The 18,284-nt window shown below is 31.1% G+C and overlaps 2 protein-coding genes across 4 annotated transcripts; one reads left to right on the top strand and one right to left on the bottom strand.

Moving 5' to 3' along the window:
* The first annotated feature begins 252 nt into the window (after positions 1-252).
* On the top strand, positions 253-9,972 carry LOC115886086 (ectonucleoside triphosphate diphosphohydrolase 5-like). The gene is made up of 10 exons (XM_030905134.1): positions 253-389; positions 579-693; positions 826-949; positions 1,010-1,171; positions 2,132-2,211; positions 2,271-2,526; positions 2,592-2,879; positions 5,285-5,547; positions 7,730-7,867; positions 9,692-9,972. The coding sequence occupies exons 2-10, from the start codon at positions 664-666 to the stop codon at positions 9,773-9,775; spliced, it is 1,425 nt and encodes a 474-aa protein (XP_030760994.1). The 5' UTR covers positions 253-389; positions 579-663; the 3' UTR covers positions 9,776-9,972.
* Positions 9,973-10,141: 169 nt separating this feature from the next.
* LOC115886088 lies at positions 10,142-12,579 on the bottom strand. Of its 3 annotated transcripts, none has more exons than XM_030905137.1 (5): positions 12,514-12,579; positions 11,963-12,278; positions 11,789-11,908; positions 11,442-11,738; positions 10,142-10,463 (listed from the first exon to the last, which is right to left on the bottom strand). In XM_030905137.1, exons 2-5 carry the CDS (start codon positions 12,275-12,277, stop codon positions 10,146-10,148), a joined length of 1,050 nt encoding a protein of 349 aa, XP_030760997.1. In that variant the 5' UTR covers position 12,278; positions 12,514-12,579; the 3' UTR covers positions 10,142-10,145. The 3 variants fall into 3 exon arrangements, with proteins under 3 accessions (XP_030760997.1, XP_030760998.1, XP_030760996.1); XM_030905138.1 differs by having other exon boundaries at positions 11,963-12,147; positions 12,514-12,574; XM_030905136.1 differs by having other exon boundaries at positions 11,963-12,578.
* Positions 12,580-18,284: the final 5,705 nt, after the last annotated feature.

Genomic DNA, 18,284 nt, shown 5'->3' with positions numbered 1-18,284 from the left:
AATGCATCGTTTTTTATTTTAAAAATTGCTGGGTAGGCACTGTAGGCAGTATGTATATGACTATAATCATGACAAAGAGGACAGATATCTCTGACAGAACAGGCCCACAGGACCAAAGAGTAAAAAATAGAAAATGGAAAAGTGACATGAAAGTGACGTGTTGATATGAAAATATGAAAACTCGAGATGAAACCATAATTTATTATTTTATGATGAAAAGTTTTCCTTGAAAATCATTTAAATATTTGTATGTGAAGAACTTCCAATACATACAAACAAACTCACAAACAAATGACAAATGAATACAAAATGAATCGTATTGAATAAGAGACAGAAGGCATTACAGAAATTAGAAATCATATTTGATTTATGAATTCTTTTATCACTGTAGGTGAGGATTTTCTGTGAACTGTCCTTACCATTTCATGCAATTGTGTAATAACAAAACGATCTTATCCAGATAAAATCTAATCATTTTAATTAAATAAAAATGTTTATTCATAAATAAACAGCACAGAACCTGATTTACTACGTTAGAAAAATAATTCACAATCATCTAGTAATCTAATCATTTTTTCAAGGATAAAAAATTAAAACATTGTGCAAGTATTGAAGTAGTGCACCAAATAAAAGGGTGCGACGTGTACAACAGATTCAAGAACAATGAGTAATAGCGAACTAAGGCGAAGGAAAGTAAGTGTGCGGCCTACTTTATATTTTTTAACTATCCTTAAACAATAGAAAGCAATTATAATTTTTAATGTTGTATGTTCTAAATATTTGTTAAATGTAATGTATTGTTAAATGTATAATTTTCATTTGAAGTTAAAAGAACCTAGTGAAAGAGGGAATGCAAGAAAACGCAAAGTGAAAGGGGTTCGTTCAAGTTCAATCCAGACTTCATTACTATGTTTAATCGTAAGTGGAACATTGTTAACCCTGTTTCTAGGTATAAATTTTATTATTGTACATAATTTCAAGTGGTAATTATTATATTTTCAATTTTTAGTTCTATATACAGACCAAATTCCATGGTATGCTGGAAATCGCATAGTGGACCAATTAGCAAAGCAATTTTTAGGATATCATAAGCCAGTATATGCAGTAGTTATAGATGCAGGAAGTACAGGCTCGAGGGTATTAGCATACACATTCCATGAATCATATTTAGGTAACATCCATTTTTTGAACTGAAACTCGCAATGTAGCCCTATCTTTCCATGATATTTTGACGACGTTTCGTGCACTATGAAACCCCATCATCATTGACGAAATTTGGTATATACAGGGTGGTCCGAACTGTATTTGTAATTATTAAGTAATTAAAACTAATTCCAGCTACTTAAATATCAAATTACCTAATAAAACTAAAGCAATAATTCAAAACAATTCAAACATAACCTAAAATAAAAGATCTCCGGCCGGCTCCGGTTGTCAAATACCCGCACATGCCCATTTAAGCAATTTTTAAACGTTATCAGAGGTTATTTAGAAAGAGCGCTTGGTGTAATTGATCCGCAAATTACGTCAGGCGGTAACGTTATTAGCGGGTGTTGCGTTAAAAATTGACTCGCGCATATCGTAACCATGATAAGGTACGCGTAAATACTGGATGACGCTATTTGGTTTTCCGATATCTCTCTAATAACTGTGCCGGTCAGGGTGCAGCCACACTATCCTAAAAACGGCGTATCGGCGTAATGGCGTAACGACCTTGAATCGATTTCCAGTAATTCTATTGGCTGAAATTTTTGACAGATGAATTTGACAGATAAAATTTCTGACAGATGAATGTTTCAGCCAATAGAATTACTGGAAATCTATTCAAGGTCATTACGCCGTTACGCCGATACGCCGTTTTCAGGATAGTGTGGCTGCACCCTCAGGCGCTGTGCACAATTTTAGAGGCCATAAGTGGGCGTGCTATGTGCACAAACTGGTCACCTAACTAATGCCCGATTTCGAAAGTTGGAACCACGAAAAACAATAAAAAAAAACAAAGATTATAATCTGTATAATCTGTGCTACAGCAGTGGCACTTTACAAAAAAAATAGAATTCAGTTTTTTTATTATTTTTCATATTTCAATAAAAGTTTCAGTTTGTGCTAGATTTTTGCTTATTTTCCGTAGGTGGGTACTTGGTACTGGACAAAGAATTGTTTGAATATAACAAGCCCGGACTTTCATCTTTTGCCAAAGAGCCCCAAAAGGTATAAACGTATTTTTACATAAAGTTACCTAAAACTGTATTAACAAGTGATATGTGTAGGGTGTGGAAAAAATTGCGGATCTTTTAGAAAAGGCAAAAAAAGAAATACCCAAAGAGTATTGGAACCAAACTCCGCTGATTCTAAAAGCCACGGCAGGTTTAAGACTGTTGCCTGCCGAACAAGCCGACAACTTGCTAGATGCAGTAAGAAATCTGTTTAAAAAAACACCGTTTTTAACCAACGACAAATCCATCGAAATAATGGATGGAACAGACGAAGGAATATTTTCTTGGTTTACAGTAAACTTCCTTCTTAGTAAGTACATATAGTAATATTGAGTTCTAAGTCCTTTTTTAAATTTTATTTTTACTTTTTTAAAGACAAAATAAATTTAAATCCAGCCCAAACTGTGGCGGCCTTGGATTTGGGAGGCGGGTCGACTCAGGTGACGTTTTCGGCTGTCACTCCGTCTAGCTTTAAAGATAAAGAGAATATACACGAAGCGTTGGCCCCTAGCGGCCCTATACCCGTATTTACTCACAGTTATCTAGGATTGGGACTGATGGCGGCTAGGAAAGCTGTGATATCCTATCAAAATGCCGATACGTTTAATGTAACCTGTGAATGTGTGAATCCCGTCGTTCGTAATAAGAAGTTTCATTATCATGGTAAGCTATGCCATCTATTTTTTCGATATTTAAACATACCGTGCGTTGCATCGTCGACCTGAACACAGGAAATCGCAGGTAAATTATAAAATTGATGAATAAAAGATTACCAATTTATAAAGAGACAGGACCCATTTTTAATTTACAGGACCCATTTTGTTCGATGTTCGTTTTAAGGATTCGAGGACGATTTTTTTACAGTTTATAGACTATTTTCTCCATAATGCCACCTAACTATATTATTATCATATATTATTATTTTTGGTTTGTGGATTTTCAATCATCAACTATATTTTTATTTTCTTTAGTTTTATAATTCACATTTATAAATTATTTTTGGGATGTACAAGGTCAATATTATATTAGAGAACAACGGCACAGACTACAAACACGTAAACGTTTACGTACGCATGCGCATTTATTATATTTTTTATTTTTTATACACGTAAAAGATTCTTTACGTCTACGTATACGCGTATAGCGTATAGCAGCCGACTCGACCATAGGCCGTTGTTCTCTATTAAAACATTTTGAAGGTGACATGTTTGTTATTCCTATCAGGGCCGGATTGTTTTTTGTTCAATTTGTTTTATCCTTTGAATAAGAAGACTAAGGAAGGAGCATATCAATGGTCCACCGCGATGGGCCTCAAATATGGCCGACTTAAATTCCGGTTTATCAGTGCCGTTCTAATTTTATTTAAAAAATGTAAAACTATGATGTAGGGTAGACGTGGGGTAGACTCAATATTTTTTTTTATTTTATGTTGTGAATAAATGTTGGTAGTTATTAAAATTGTTATAAAAATATAAAATTCTAACAAAAATAGATAAGTTATAATAATTGTTTATAACCATAAACATCCGATACGCTACTGAAGCAGGTAAGTCAAATTGACGTATCTAAATTCTTTGACATTTAATCTTTGACAAGTAGTAAATAAAAGCAAAAATGCAAGAAAAAATATATAATTAGTTAATTTAAGTGAATTTCATAAATGATCGGTTTACTACACTTATGTATATTATATAGTCGCTTACTAGCGAAAAGTTGTTCCATTATTTCACACGATTTTTGCCGAGATCTACCGCACACTACACAACCAACTATTTTAGAGTCTTTTTCGATAAATCGCGATAGTTTTACTGTTAATTTAAGTTCTGCTACAATTTCCATCTTGATTTACTACCTTTATACAACTATCAGTAGTAGAATAAATAATAAATAACATAAAATAAACTCCGTAAAGACTGACAAATCCACAAAATTTCAAATCAAATTCAAATGTGTCAAATGAATCGTCAAACAGAACTGTCAAGGATCCCCACCCTAGAGTCCTTTTTCCGCCCATCATGCATGAATACATGGATAGCATTATGCTTCTTCCTTAGTCTTCTTATTCAAAGGTTTTATCATATATACGTCATATCTCCAAAAGGAATTCGTAGAAGCTATTGAAAATAAAGAATTTGCTTTATTCTAAGAAGTTCTTTAAAATGTTTCAAATACATTTTTCTGTAAAATAAATTGGGGAGGGGTTATTTATCAGTTTTAAAATTTACATTTAATTTTCTATGTTCAGGTTGGCGAAGCAATAGACGGTATAACGAAAGTAATATAGTATAACCATTTAAATAAGGGGAACAGAAACCACTCCATTCATAAAAATCGATTCGTTTACGATTATACATACTTTAACACTTTTATGTGAGTTAAAAAGAGATGGTACATAAATATGGCAACACTGTTAAGTTTCCTGTACGTTTCTGTCTTTTTGGTCTAATAAGTGACGTGCTGTTTTTATCAACAATCGTAAAATGTAATTTGAATTTGTAATATTTGTAATGAATATAATAATTATATCTCTATTACCTGCCTTATTTTTCTATTGCCTACCAATAACTCTGGTAATTTAAAAAAAACAAATATTTAATACTTTACTATCAGAATATAAACGAAAATAAAATAAAAAAGTATTTGCCCTGACCCGGATTCGAACTCTGAATCATCGGTTCTTGGTCGGAAACTCTACGCCCTGCGCTAGAGAGACATGTTCGATTTATATTCAATACTAAAATTAAAAGGACTAATAAAAAAATATAGGATCTTCTCTCAATGCGCAGTAGGGAACGCAACGGGTATCGGCAGCCAGACGGGCCGCATGCTGTTCTAGAGAGCATAGTAAAAGATATATCAAAGAGCTAGACGTCTTAAAACACTTGTTTTTCCGACGTTGCTAGCTCTCGTACTATAACGCAATCAGCAGAAATTTGTCATCGTCGATTTTTGTTGAAACAATGTTTGATCGGGATAACAGGTAAATGGTTTTGTCTCCCTTTATTTAGATGTCTTTGGGTATAACTATGTCTGTAATTATCCTTTTTTTTACATTAATTCGATCGTAGGAAATGACTACTATGTAAGCGGCCTAGAAAAGAACTATCCAACACTGAACGTGAAAAGCGATGACTTATACGTGGGCGAACAGATACCAATAGTGGATTTTTCCAAGTGTTCCAACATAATAGCCAATTACATTCACGATATCTCAAGTACGCGGAAGCCACCCGAAGAACTGCCCTTAAAAACGATATTTGCCTTTAGTTACTACTATGACAGGGCCAGTGAGGCCGGTTTAATTGATTTCGATACGGGAGGACAAGTGAAGGTACAATGTAATCCTAGAAACTAATGCAACAATATACAGGGTGGTCCGAATTGTATTCGGGAAACTTCGGCAGCATATTCTGCAATTTTTTTGTTATAGTTTCTATTGATTTAAAGGCCTAAGCTATTAGGGCTATCCGGCCTAATAATAAAGTACTACCACAGTTTAAAGAATATAAATTATATCAGTTGACCCACTCTAAGGAATTCTGTTGTTATTTTGACTTCAAAGGCGGCCCGTGACCCTTCGAGGTGACAAAAAATTTGTACGTTTACCGGGTGCAGCGGAAGTGCTATTTTATCAGTCAGAACGCTGGCCGTTACGAGGGATCAACTAAAAATACTAAGGAATTTTAATACAGCAAGTAGAAAAATAAAAATACAGTACTAGTTTTATTGATTAACAGTTTTAGGCGTCTTTCAATAATTGATCAATATTTATTTACTTTCTTCTAACCTATACCTACGTTTAATGATTTCTGAAAATTCGACTTTTCAAGTGGAGAAAGATACGTCTAAATATTTTTCGATACCGTTTGATAGAGAGTTATCCCGTGGTCTAAAAGGAATTTTTAAGAATGTCAATTATAAACTTGTGTATAGTGCTAATAATAAATTACAACAATTATTAGGTAATCCAAAAGATAAAACACCTCCACTGGAAAGGTCGGGTATTTATGAAATTTCTTGTAAAGATTGTAATCAGAAATATGTTAGGTAAACTAGAAGATCAATATTAACTAGATTTAAAGAACATTTAGCTCAGATAAGATATGGTAGACCGGATAAATCTTGCCTTGCTGAACATATTGTTGATAATGAACATTGTATAGATCTTAATAATTTAAAATTAATTAAGCAAGTCTCAAATTACAGGCAACTAGATGCATATGAAAGCATCAGAATTAATAAATGTAAAGATAGTATGAACAGAGTCAACGGTCCAATTCCTTCAAGTTCTTTGTTCCTACTACTCTAGTGGCGGGAATCTAACTGTTACGCTCAGTTGGCTCTGACTCGGTTGGCTAGATTTTGCCACGCCCACTTGGTGCCCACTGAGCGAGTATATAAACGCTCAACTTGTAGATTGTACTTTAGTTTATAATCATCTGCTGATGATGCTAACATGGTTAGCGAAACGCGCGTCCAGTGTAAAAGTAAAAGTGTTTTGGTGTATTGTGGTGATTTAGTGTTTTTATTTTGCTGTGTAACACCAAAGGTTCCAACCCTCAACTGTAATTAATTTATTTTCATGAACTTGTGGCCGAGTCAATGTTTTCTAATACGTTTTTAAGCGTTTTACACATTTTCTGAATATCTTCCAGCCTATTCCTCAGTTCTTGATCGGTGAAAATATTATTTATAAGTATATAATTAGTACTGCAGGCTGCAAAAAAAAATGAAATAAAATGAAACTTCTGCACCTTGTATCTCCGAAACGAAGCTTTTTAGGACATATACCGTATGATCGAGAAAAAACGGCGTCAACGATGGCTATGAAATGAAGATCGCTGTCATTTTATATGGGAAATGTCATCGATCGTCATTTCCCAGCCAACTGGACGCCGTTTTTATTCGATCATACGGTATTTATATAGGAACTTTTTTACTTATTTTTATCTGCAAAATATGCTGCCGAATACAATCCGGTCCACCTTGTATAAAATTTGATTTAACTCATTCCGATCGAAAAAAGACGGCGTCAAGTTAGCTTGGAAATGACGATCGATTATTTTAATTGGTGGTATAGTTGAACCCCAGAAACACGCCTATGAGTTTTGTTTCACGAAAAAAAAAATTGAAAATTCGAAATTTTTTGGATTTTTTTTTAGTTTTTAGTTAAAAAACATAATTTTTTGATAAAATGGCAACATAGGTATTAGATTAAATTTACAAGAAAGAAAATCCAGAAAAGATCCAGTGGTTCTCAAAATTTTAGCAAAAAATCTTTTTTTTTTGGAAATTTTCAAAGTAAAATAACTCCGTTATTTTGGACTTATTTGAAAAACGATAAAGAGAAAATCTGTTTCTTTTTATCGAGATCTACCACCCTTTAAAATACTTGCACTTATTGCTGGGACACCCTGTATAAAATGACAGCGATCTTATAGCCATCATTGGTGCCGTTTTTTTCATCTTATTGTATAAATTTATCTAAAAATGTGGATATTAAATATTTACAGGTAGAAGATTTTAAAAAGGCCGCCACTAAAAGTTGTCATCGCGCCAACGTTGATCAACCTTTTATGTGTCTGGATCTAACGTTTATTTGGCTCTTATTAGAACAAGGATTTGGACTGGGATTGGATACAAATATATACGTAAGTACAAAAATGTTTTAATTTGAACCTTTGAATAAGAAGACTAAGGAAGGAGCATATCAAAAATCTTAGGTACACCGCGATGGGCCTCAAATATGGCCGACTTAAATTCCGGTTTATCAGTGTCGTTCTAATTTTATTTAAAAAATGTAAAACTATGATGTAGGGTAGACGTGGGGTAGACTCAATAATTCGTTGTTTTATTTTACGTTGTGAATAAATGTTGGTAGTTATTAAAATTGTTATAAAAATATATAATTGTAATAAAAATAGATAAGTTATAATAAGTATTTATTAACACAAACATCCGATACGCTACTGAAGCAGGTAAGTCAAATTAACGTATCTAAATTCTTTGACATCTAATCTTTGACAATTAATAAATAAAAGCTAAAATGCAAGAAAAATATATAATTTAGTTAATTTAAGTGAATTTCATAAATGATCGGTTTACTACACGTATGTATATTATATAGTCACTTACTAGCGAAAAGTTCCATTATTTCACTCAATTTTTGCCGAGATCTACCGTACGCTACACAACCAACTATTTTAGAGTCTTTTTCGATAAATCGCTATAGTGGCACTGTTAATTTAAATTCTGCCACAATTTCCATCTAGATTTACTACCTTTATACAACTATCAGTAGTAGAATAAATAATAAATAACATAAAATAAGCTCCGTAAAGACCATAGACAAACTAACAAAAGCAAGACTTTTCAAAGGATTGAGGAAGTCGAATTATTGTTTTTGCGCTGGCCAGTTGAGTCAGAAATCATCGCGCAGTCGCACTCGTCAAACCTAACCTAAATAAAACGAAAAACGTTTTTGCCTTGAACCATCCTTGAACGAACTGTTGAATTCCTGATTTTGCGTTTTGTTTGGTTATTACTATTATTTTATTAGCGTACAAAACGAAAACAAATAATTTAATACATTTTCCATTTATGAAGAACATAATAATTACTGTGATTTACATATTATTGTGATTACATCGCTAACGTAGACAAAACGAAGGTCCTACAAATTGACTGTAAGTTATAAGAATCTTTATCTTTTTAATCTTTTTATGATTTGAATTTTCGTGCTTTATATTTTATAATAGACTCGAAATGTTAATATTTTTGCAAATTCTTGTGAAAATGTGAAGTTTATGTTTTTGTTTTATATTTGAAAAAGTTGTATATTTTTAAGATGTTTCTTGTTGTTCCTATTATTAATATTATAATATACATAATTATTTTTTTGTACCTTTTGAAGAATAATGCTTTTATTTCGTTTACCATAACTGTCTTTTTTTTATCATCTTTTTTGTTATTTTATTAAGAGGAATACGTTTTCGTTTATTTAACTTTTGTTTTTATATCTGTTATGTCCAGAAATCATTGTTTATTTTACTGATGGAAATAAATTTATTTGATTTTAATAAACGCTTTTTAATTAAACATCCTTGTCTAAAAGGCTACTACAAAATACACAATCCATAAGTAAACCGTCCTCGTCTAAAAGGCCAGTTGACGCAAGCGCGGTAATAAACTCTTATCAAACTTGTTACCGTTTTGCAGTACAGCGTTGACGCGTCTTGCTTTTGTTAGTTTGTCTATGGTAAAGACTGACAAATCCACAAAATTTCAAATCAAATTCAAATGTGTCAAATGAATCGTCAAACAGAACTGTCAAGGATCCCCACCCTAGAGTGCTTTTATGGCGCTTTTTCCGCCCACCATGCATGAATATATGGATAGCATTATGCTCCTTCCTTAGTCTTCTTATTCAAAGATTTGAACGGATAAAATATATTATAAATAATTTTAAATTACAGCTTTATAAAAAAATCAAGGGGCACGAAATTAGTTGGGCCTTAGGAGCCGCTTACAATGTATTGCAGCAATCGAAGACTACGTAATGTGCCTTGTAACGACACCCACAAAATTAGATATAATTATTAATTTCCTTTCTTTTATAGTTCAATTTATAAAATATCACAAACGTAATAATTAGATGCAACAAACTGTTTGTTATGGGCTGTGCAAATATTCCATTTTTAAAAAATATGAATGTGTGTTGTGTAATTCTATTGTTTTAATAAAAGATTTTCTCCAAGTTTTTTTTCTTATACAGGGTGAGTTCAATAAGTGCAAATACTTTTAGGGGTGGTATACAGTGTGTCTACGGATTGGAATCTCGATGGCGATGGCACATGTTTTCTGAAACACGCTATAGCGTTGAATGAAAAATATAAGATAGGTACATTAAATAAAACGAATTTATTTTATTTATAAAGCATCTAATGCGAGTCTGGACTGAGGTGTCAATTTCTCCATTAACCCATTATACATTAAGTCATTTATTATAGTTTCTGCATATTTCCTTTGTTCATCGCTCATATCTCTCAACTTTATGGCAACAGTTTTCCCAATTGCATCAAAAATATCATCGTAATTTTCTTCCACAAATATTTTAGCCTCTTTTTCATCGCTGTCATAGTTTCTGTTATTTTTCTGGAAATTTTTAGATTTTTGACTTACATCGGACCTCAATTCTCTAGTATTTTCAATGTCATCCTCAGAACTATCATCTTTAATCTTTTCTCTCTAGAGTACACACAAATCAATACATAAAAGAATTAATGGTACTGGTACAATCACAAAACATCCCCTTTTAGAACTTCGTCTGTCATGTTAAGAAATTAAAGTAAATAATAAAGCACCCCTCTCGTGTTTGTTCACACACTAAAAATTTTAATTAATGCCTGTATATTTTTTAATTGTAAAGTAATATATTACATTTAAATGGAATATATTACATAACAATTATGTCAGTTAGAGGATTACAAGCTTGTTTTCTAACATTTTTTAAATAAAATGAATTATAAAATTTCAATATATGTATATTTGTCGTAGGTATGAAAAAAATGAAATATAAAATGGACAAACGCTTACTTACATTGCAATAAAACTTCCACTTTTAGTTTTGCAATCCAAACGCACTATTTCTATTTCACAAATAAAAATATCCGACAACACTAAAATCACTGAAACTTCCGCGGCTGACAAAACTGAAAAATATAACGGCACTATTTGTTTTGGACCTGCATATCAACATTATGCTGTACCATTATGTTTTTGTTTTTGAAATAATATAAAATATCTAACTATAACTTGTAAATTTTAATATTTTAACTATTTCTGACAATAACTAACTTTTTGTTATCAAGATGACATTTTAGATGACAACTGACATATTTGTCAGAATAAGTATGTATGTAATATAATTTAAATTAATATAATGCAACTTTATACTAAGAAAACATTTATACATTCACAAAATACAATAAAGTCTAATAATATAAAATAATATAGTTTGAAAAAAATGAAAACTGAATTAAAATTAAAAAAGTTAAGCGCGACCCCTTGTGCCAAAATTAGATGATTAAATAAATTTTTACACCATTTGATGACCGGTGGCGCCTCTAGTGTTTGTTCGGGCGGTTGGTCTTTTCCTCCCGCTTATGTCCATTAAAGAAAAAGTTCTAAAGGGGGATGTTTTGTGGGTACAATACAATCAATTACCTTTCCTAACCACTCTGTTTCCAAGAACGATAACAATTCGTGACACCATAGTGATGAGGAATCTCGTTTGTTTTTCAAGTCCCTCCTAAACTGGTCTTTTAACGACATAATTTTTTTCCTCACCTCTTTAACTTCAAAGAACTTTCCTGTCTCGGCAATCAGTTTCTTCGTAATTTGAGTGTACGCCTTGTTCCTTTTGACTAATGTGTTTTGTGGACTTTTGGGAGAGTAGAGTATGGGATGGTTTTTAAACAATTCAATTAGAAGCACTATATATTCTCGGCTCCAAACATGTTTCTTAAATAATTTAATGTAAAACAGAGAAGAGTAGGTAAAAGTAAACTTACAAATTCATATGTTATTTCTGGTATTTCTTCTTCCTCTTCTCCTACAGTAAAAAGCAACATATTGTAATACCATAAACTAGGTACATAGATTTCTGTCCCAGCCTTTTTGCTCGCTACCACCTTAAATAAAGATATTTAATTATTAGAATATTTTGTCTTTTATATCTGTCACACCTTTCTATACTCCCTTCTAAATGAGTTTCTCAGTCCCTCAAGTCTGTGTCTAACGAAATCTATGTCTGCATTAGGAAAGTACTCCTGGCTTTTTTTCAGTAAATTATCCAAAGCAGCAAGCCTTACTGACATATTTTTGTTGTTCGGATGTGTTTTATCCCATAGAACTGGATTTTCCTTGAATACTTCAATAAATTCTTTAATAAATTTTTCGTTTTCTTTCGATACAAAGGAAAAACTAGAGTCAAAAATATTGTCTACTTCCATGGTTTTTATTTCTTTTCTCTGATGATTTTCAATTTTAATCTTAAACATTCTATATAAACCATAAAATAATGAGATAAAGCACAGGGTAACTAAATCTAGAATATATTATTATAAAGCTGTAAACACAGACTTTTTTTAATTTATTATTCTATGTAGATTTGTGGATAGCACTGTAGCACAACACCACCACAACACAAAATATAACTATATTCAAAAACAGATTGGATTGGATATTAGAAATTGCTTTTAAAATTCAAAGGAAATAACAGAAAACACGGAATTACCGAAACGAAAACACTACACGCCAAACTAAACACCAGACTACACTACACACAACCAAAAAATAGTTCTAAAATAAATAAACAAGAAACAAGAAAAGGTTGAAAAAAGATTTTATTTGATAATATGATAAGGCACAATGATAAGAATACATATAAGGATATGTGGATATCGTGGATATGATTAATACAGAGATATAGAGGATTAATATTTACGTTCAGGGTTGTTCCTTGAAAATTTTTGAGTGCATATCACAAACCATTAACCAGGGTTCGGAAAACTACATGTTACTTTTAAAAACTACATAAACTACATTACATGTAGTTAATGTAGTTTATGTAGAGGGTGTAGTTTATGTAACCTATGTATGTAACTTGTTGTAACTAAAAGTGTGTTGAAGCTTTAAAAACACATAATGAATTTAAGAAGACAGAAGAAATATGGCTTTAAATATAATATTTACATCATATTAATATGGATACACCTCATAGAAAGGAAATTATTCATAATATCAATACATAGTTTATTAACGTAGTTTTCATGTAGTTAATGAACGGAAAAAGACGGAGTTTTTGAAGAAAAACTACACGTAGTTAATCAGGTAAATTACGTCTTAATTAACTACTTCCGAACCCTGCAGATAACCAAAGTGCATAATATTCAGTTGAATCAGTGCCTTCTATTAAAAGATCAGCCTACGGGCGGACTTTTGTTTACTTCGTCAGCTGTACATACTTAGATATTGGGTTAGATTCCGTTTCATATTTTGTCGGTTGATTTTTGGTTTTAACTCTTTGATTTTTGGTATTATTTATTATTGTAGTGCAAAAAACTAATTATTTTGGTGTTGAAGTGACATAAATCCACCAGATATATGGTCACTCTCGGTTTCGCATAAAAAAAATAGAAAAATTGAAAAATTACACGTTGTGTAAGTGATTTAACCTAAAAGTGCCCATACATTTTTTACTCATCGTGATTTTTGTGTGTGTTTTTTAAGACTCTAACAATTCATCAATAAAGCTTAAGTGGAGTGTGTTTTTGTGCTATGCCTCATCTTTGTTGTGTTCCTGGTGGAAAGGATAGTTATACTAGGCAGCCTAAAGTGTCCGGAAGAGCAAGAAAAATGGGTACGAGTTATAAATCAAGAGAATTCTATTGAAAATATCTTTAATAAATTTAAAAATAATATTCTCCCATGATAGTATTAATGAAAACTGGACAATTATGTTTATTTTATTCATATTGTGGAATCTCCATTCCAAGTGTTGTTGGTGCAGCTTTGATAGATTCAAACACGTAAGATAAACATGTCAGTAGGTATTATGATCTAGGGAAAAATAAAGAATATGTGTATTAAAGATCATGAAAAAGATTATTATTTTGAGTTCAAATTTTAAAAAAGATTTTTCTAAAGACAAGACTGATACAGTTTAAAAGAAGAATGTGTTTTTGTTTGATAATATATAATGTATGTCAAGCATAACATATATTTGTTCAGTAATTTTTAATGAATAGTGTTGATTATTTATAATACCAAATAAATATCAAATATTTTAAGTGATGGCTGAATACAATGTGAATAAAATAACAATAAAATTGGTATATTTGCATAATACAAAATTAAGTTTTAAGTATAAAGGTGTTACTAAAAATACTAAGAAATTCATATTTCTTTGTTTTAATTGGTCTAATGTTATTTACATTTTACGTAAGAATTATACCGTATCATCGAAAAAAATCGGCGTCTAGTTGGCTTGGAAATGAACATCGATGACATTCCCTAAATAACTGTACACATAAAATAATTAACTAGAATTTTACAATCTTGGAAAATTTGATATTCTTGAACCTTGATTCTAAATATACTAAATTTTTTGATTTTCTTGGAATTTAGGTTCGGGAAAACGCTGATTGATTTTTCATTTGGTTTTTCATTATTTTTATTTGCTTTAAAAAAAACGGTTCGGCTAACATTATAGCCTCCATCAGTGTTGTGTCATATGAAAAAAATAGTGTCGAATATAATCCAAAAAATTGCATATAAAATATTCACACCACGCACATAATGTTTACTGCGTACTCCATAGTCAATGTAGATAATTTTAGTGTTAAGAATAATAATTTTAAAAAATATGTGGTCATCTTTTGATAAGTTTATATTAGTTTATTAATTGCAGTAAACATTATGAGGTGTGAATTATATTGTATATGTAATTTTTTTTATATTATAAACTCGATACTTTTCTCATAATGACACAACACTGTGAAATGAAATAGTTAGCCGAAACGTTTTAAACAAATAAAAATAATGAAAACCCAAATGAAAACTTAATCAGCGTTTTTCCCGAACCTAAAAATCCCAAGAAAATCAAAAATTTTAGAATAATTTAACATATAAAATGCCAGCGATCTTCATTTCATAGCCATCGCTGACGCCTTTTTAGATAATATTGTATTATTTGTAAATATAATTTTTCGAACATTGATACTTGCAAAATATACATATAAATTTTGTGAATGCAAATAATAATACATCACTATTAGTAGATATTAAATGTTTTTGTTAAATTAGATCGATTTTCAAACCCCAAAATTTAAAATATATTTACATTTTACCCATTATCTTATGTACCTATACATTATTTGTACATTGTAAAACATTTGCTGCATTTGTATGGTTCATAGTTTATTTACCAAAGTATTTATTACTATAAATAGGTATATATGTTGTAGTTATTAACTGTATATTATGTATATTTCATTTAAACTATATCATTTTTAAAATACAAACCAAAAATCTGAGGAATAATTATGTTTTCCATGTATTCTACAACATATTTATTAATCCGTTATATCTAACTAGCGTGACGTCATAAATCTCGCCCGCAGGCTGATCTTTTAATAGAAGGCACTGGTTGAATATGCATCTGTGGCAATTTATTTTGCCAAGATATAGCCAAGATTTGTCACAGGCACGATTGTGCTTCCAGGAACAACCCTGTTTACGTCATAGATAATAATAGACGTTCTAAGTTAGAGCTACTTTGTTTACACGGAATCCGAACCGAGATCCTCAGCCATATTGTCTAAATTGATTATTCTAAGGGCTTTTCGGAAACTGTGATCTGATTGATCGGATTGATAGGATTACTAATCCAGACGTTCGAAAAGTGATCTCAAAACGAGTCAATGCGTTCGGAAAGTGATCCGAATAACTCGATTTTTGCCATATGTTGTGATCCTACTAACCCTCCTAATGAGGTGGGTAGAATTAATCAGCTGATCATTTCTAGGATAATTTTAAACGTAACGGTCCGCATAGAAGTATAAAGTTTTTTAATAACCGTTTTGTCCGAAATCACTTTATCTAATGTTGATCAAATACATGATATTTTGTTAGTGACCGTAAAAATGAGCCAATCAGCATAGCATCAAGTAACTCTAGATTTTAAATAAATAAAAAACCAACAAGTAATTCTAAAGATACTGACTGCGAAAAAGCACTATCGGAGACACCCAATAGGAAAAAAATGAAAACTCAACTACAGAAAAGTGGTTTAAAACATTTAGATTAAAATAGCCAGGCATAATGAAAGAATGGAACTTGATAGACAATTCTGAAAATTTTCATCACAATTGGTAGATAAAAATTGATATATTTTTTTATTATTAATATGATGGAATGTTTATTATGTTGGCAGTAAATAAATGATTAAAATAAAGTTTATAGTGTTTTTGTTTTAAATGGCATAATTTTAAAAAAGCCTAAAATAAAACACATTTTGTTTTTATAAAAAATAGTCTTACAGAAACTAAAAAGTATACTTAAAGCAAAACAAATAGGATAAAAATAGATCTTATACAATCGTTAAAGAGGGATATTAGGATTATTTGTTTAATTTATCTCTTTTTACGAAATATATTTAAATGTGATTGTTAACCCGGTAAATCTAATGATCCAACCGTTCGTAATTAAACTACCAGCTGATTACTCTCAGCACTGATCTTGGAACAGCTGATTAGTAAACTACCTAATCTAGGATTTTATTTCCGAAAACCTCTCTAGTCATTAGTCATTTGCATCCTTAATCCTTGATTTGCATCCACCCACACCAAGAACGGACGTACGTTCGCCTCTTTATGCTCTTCCCGCGCTTCAGCTGACAGTTGTGACGTCATTGTAGTCCTTGTCTTGATAGTGTGTATTATTAGTTGCCTATGGTACGCACACTTTATATAATACCTAGATATGAGTAAATATATTTCGATAATTTCAGCGAGATATTAATAAATAAATAATTTTTTTTTCAAGCTTCCTTAAAAAAATTATTAGAAATGGTCTATACTTTATACAACAAAAAAAAATGATTTAACTAACGCAGTTTAATACAGGATCTCTTAAAAATACGACCAGCGAAAAAGTAAAATTATTTTTTTAATATTCTGAACTTAACAGCCTATAAGGTTAATATAAAAGCTCGACACGTATTTGATATTATTGTAAAAACTATTTTTGTGTCTAAAAAAAAATCATCAAAATTCGTCCATTTTTTTCAAAGTTACAACTCGTTGAAGATGACCCATGAGTAAAAAAATCGCTGTGGTATTTAATTTGACGGGCAGTTTATAACTATTGCATAATATTTACAGGTTGAGACAAAACTTGTATTTTTCTTTCTAACATCTGTATTTTATAACATTGATTAACAATTTTTTATTCAATTTTACGTTTTGATAAATTTATTTTATATCCAGAATCTATATGTATAGTGTATACGGCATGTAGAAATATTGAGTTCCATTTAAAAATATACAAATATAGTTTGAAAATTTGTTTGATGTATTGACAAAACTTATTCACAGCTATTACTACCTATCCCTCATTAGGGAATGCAATCCCGCACCAAAATCTCAATCCCGCAAACCCGCCGGCATTGTACATTTTGCATAGGCCCACAAAATATTGATATAGCGTGTATCTTAAACGAGCTGGTCAGAAATTTGGACCGATGTATACAGGGTGTTCAAAAAATATATTTAATATTAAAAAAACTTAAGTTTTATTATAATTTATCTACTTATTTTATAAATAAAAATATTATTCTGATGTTGAAGTTTTTTTTAACATAATTGTGTTAGTTATCTGCTTTTAGATACACTCTATATCAATAATTTTTGGCATATGCAGAGTGTACAAAGCTTTTTGTACCATTTAGGACCATACGTATGACTAAAAGTGCATATTTTTCAAAAAAAAACGTATTTTCCTTAAAACAAAAAAAAAAATTAAAAAAACTATCAAATTGTTGTTTCTAATTTCAATACAGATTAGTCGTACTTGGTAAAAATTTCGATTTTTTAAAAATTGTAAATTTACGGTAAAAAATATTTTTGACCAAATTTTCACACTCTTATAAAACACCCTGTATAGGAGAATTCGCTAAATATATTTTCGAACACCATATAGCATCTTAATCACAATAGATGCATCTAAAACCTGGTCCAAACAGCATCCCAAAATCTTTTTTAGTTCAAGAGATACCTATTCAACTTTAAATTTACCCTAAAATTTTGCTTGTCCCGATAATTATGTCCGGCAGTTTATTTGACGAAATTGTCCACAAGTACTAGTTAAATGCTTTTCTTCACTTACCCACATACGCCAGAAAGAAATCTAACAAGTAACCTGTTTGTTTCACTTATTAAAGCCAAGCTGTAAGGGGAATCCCCCGGGTTCCGACCGTCGACACATCGGCCCGGAACGAAACGGTTT

Source organism: Sitophilus oryzae, unplaced genomic scaffold (assembly GCF_002938485.1).
Source record: "Sitophilus oryzae breed Bouriz unplaced genomic scaffold, Soryzae_2.0 scaffold_467_pilon_pilon, whole genome shotgun sequence".
NCBI classification, from domain to species: Eukaryota; Metazoa; Arthropoda; class Insecta; order Coleoptera; family Curculionidae; genus Sitophilus; species Sitophilus oryzae.
This window is presented reverse-complemented; position numbering and strand designations above follow the sequence as displayed.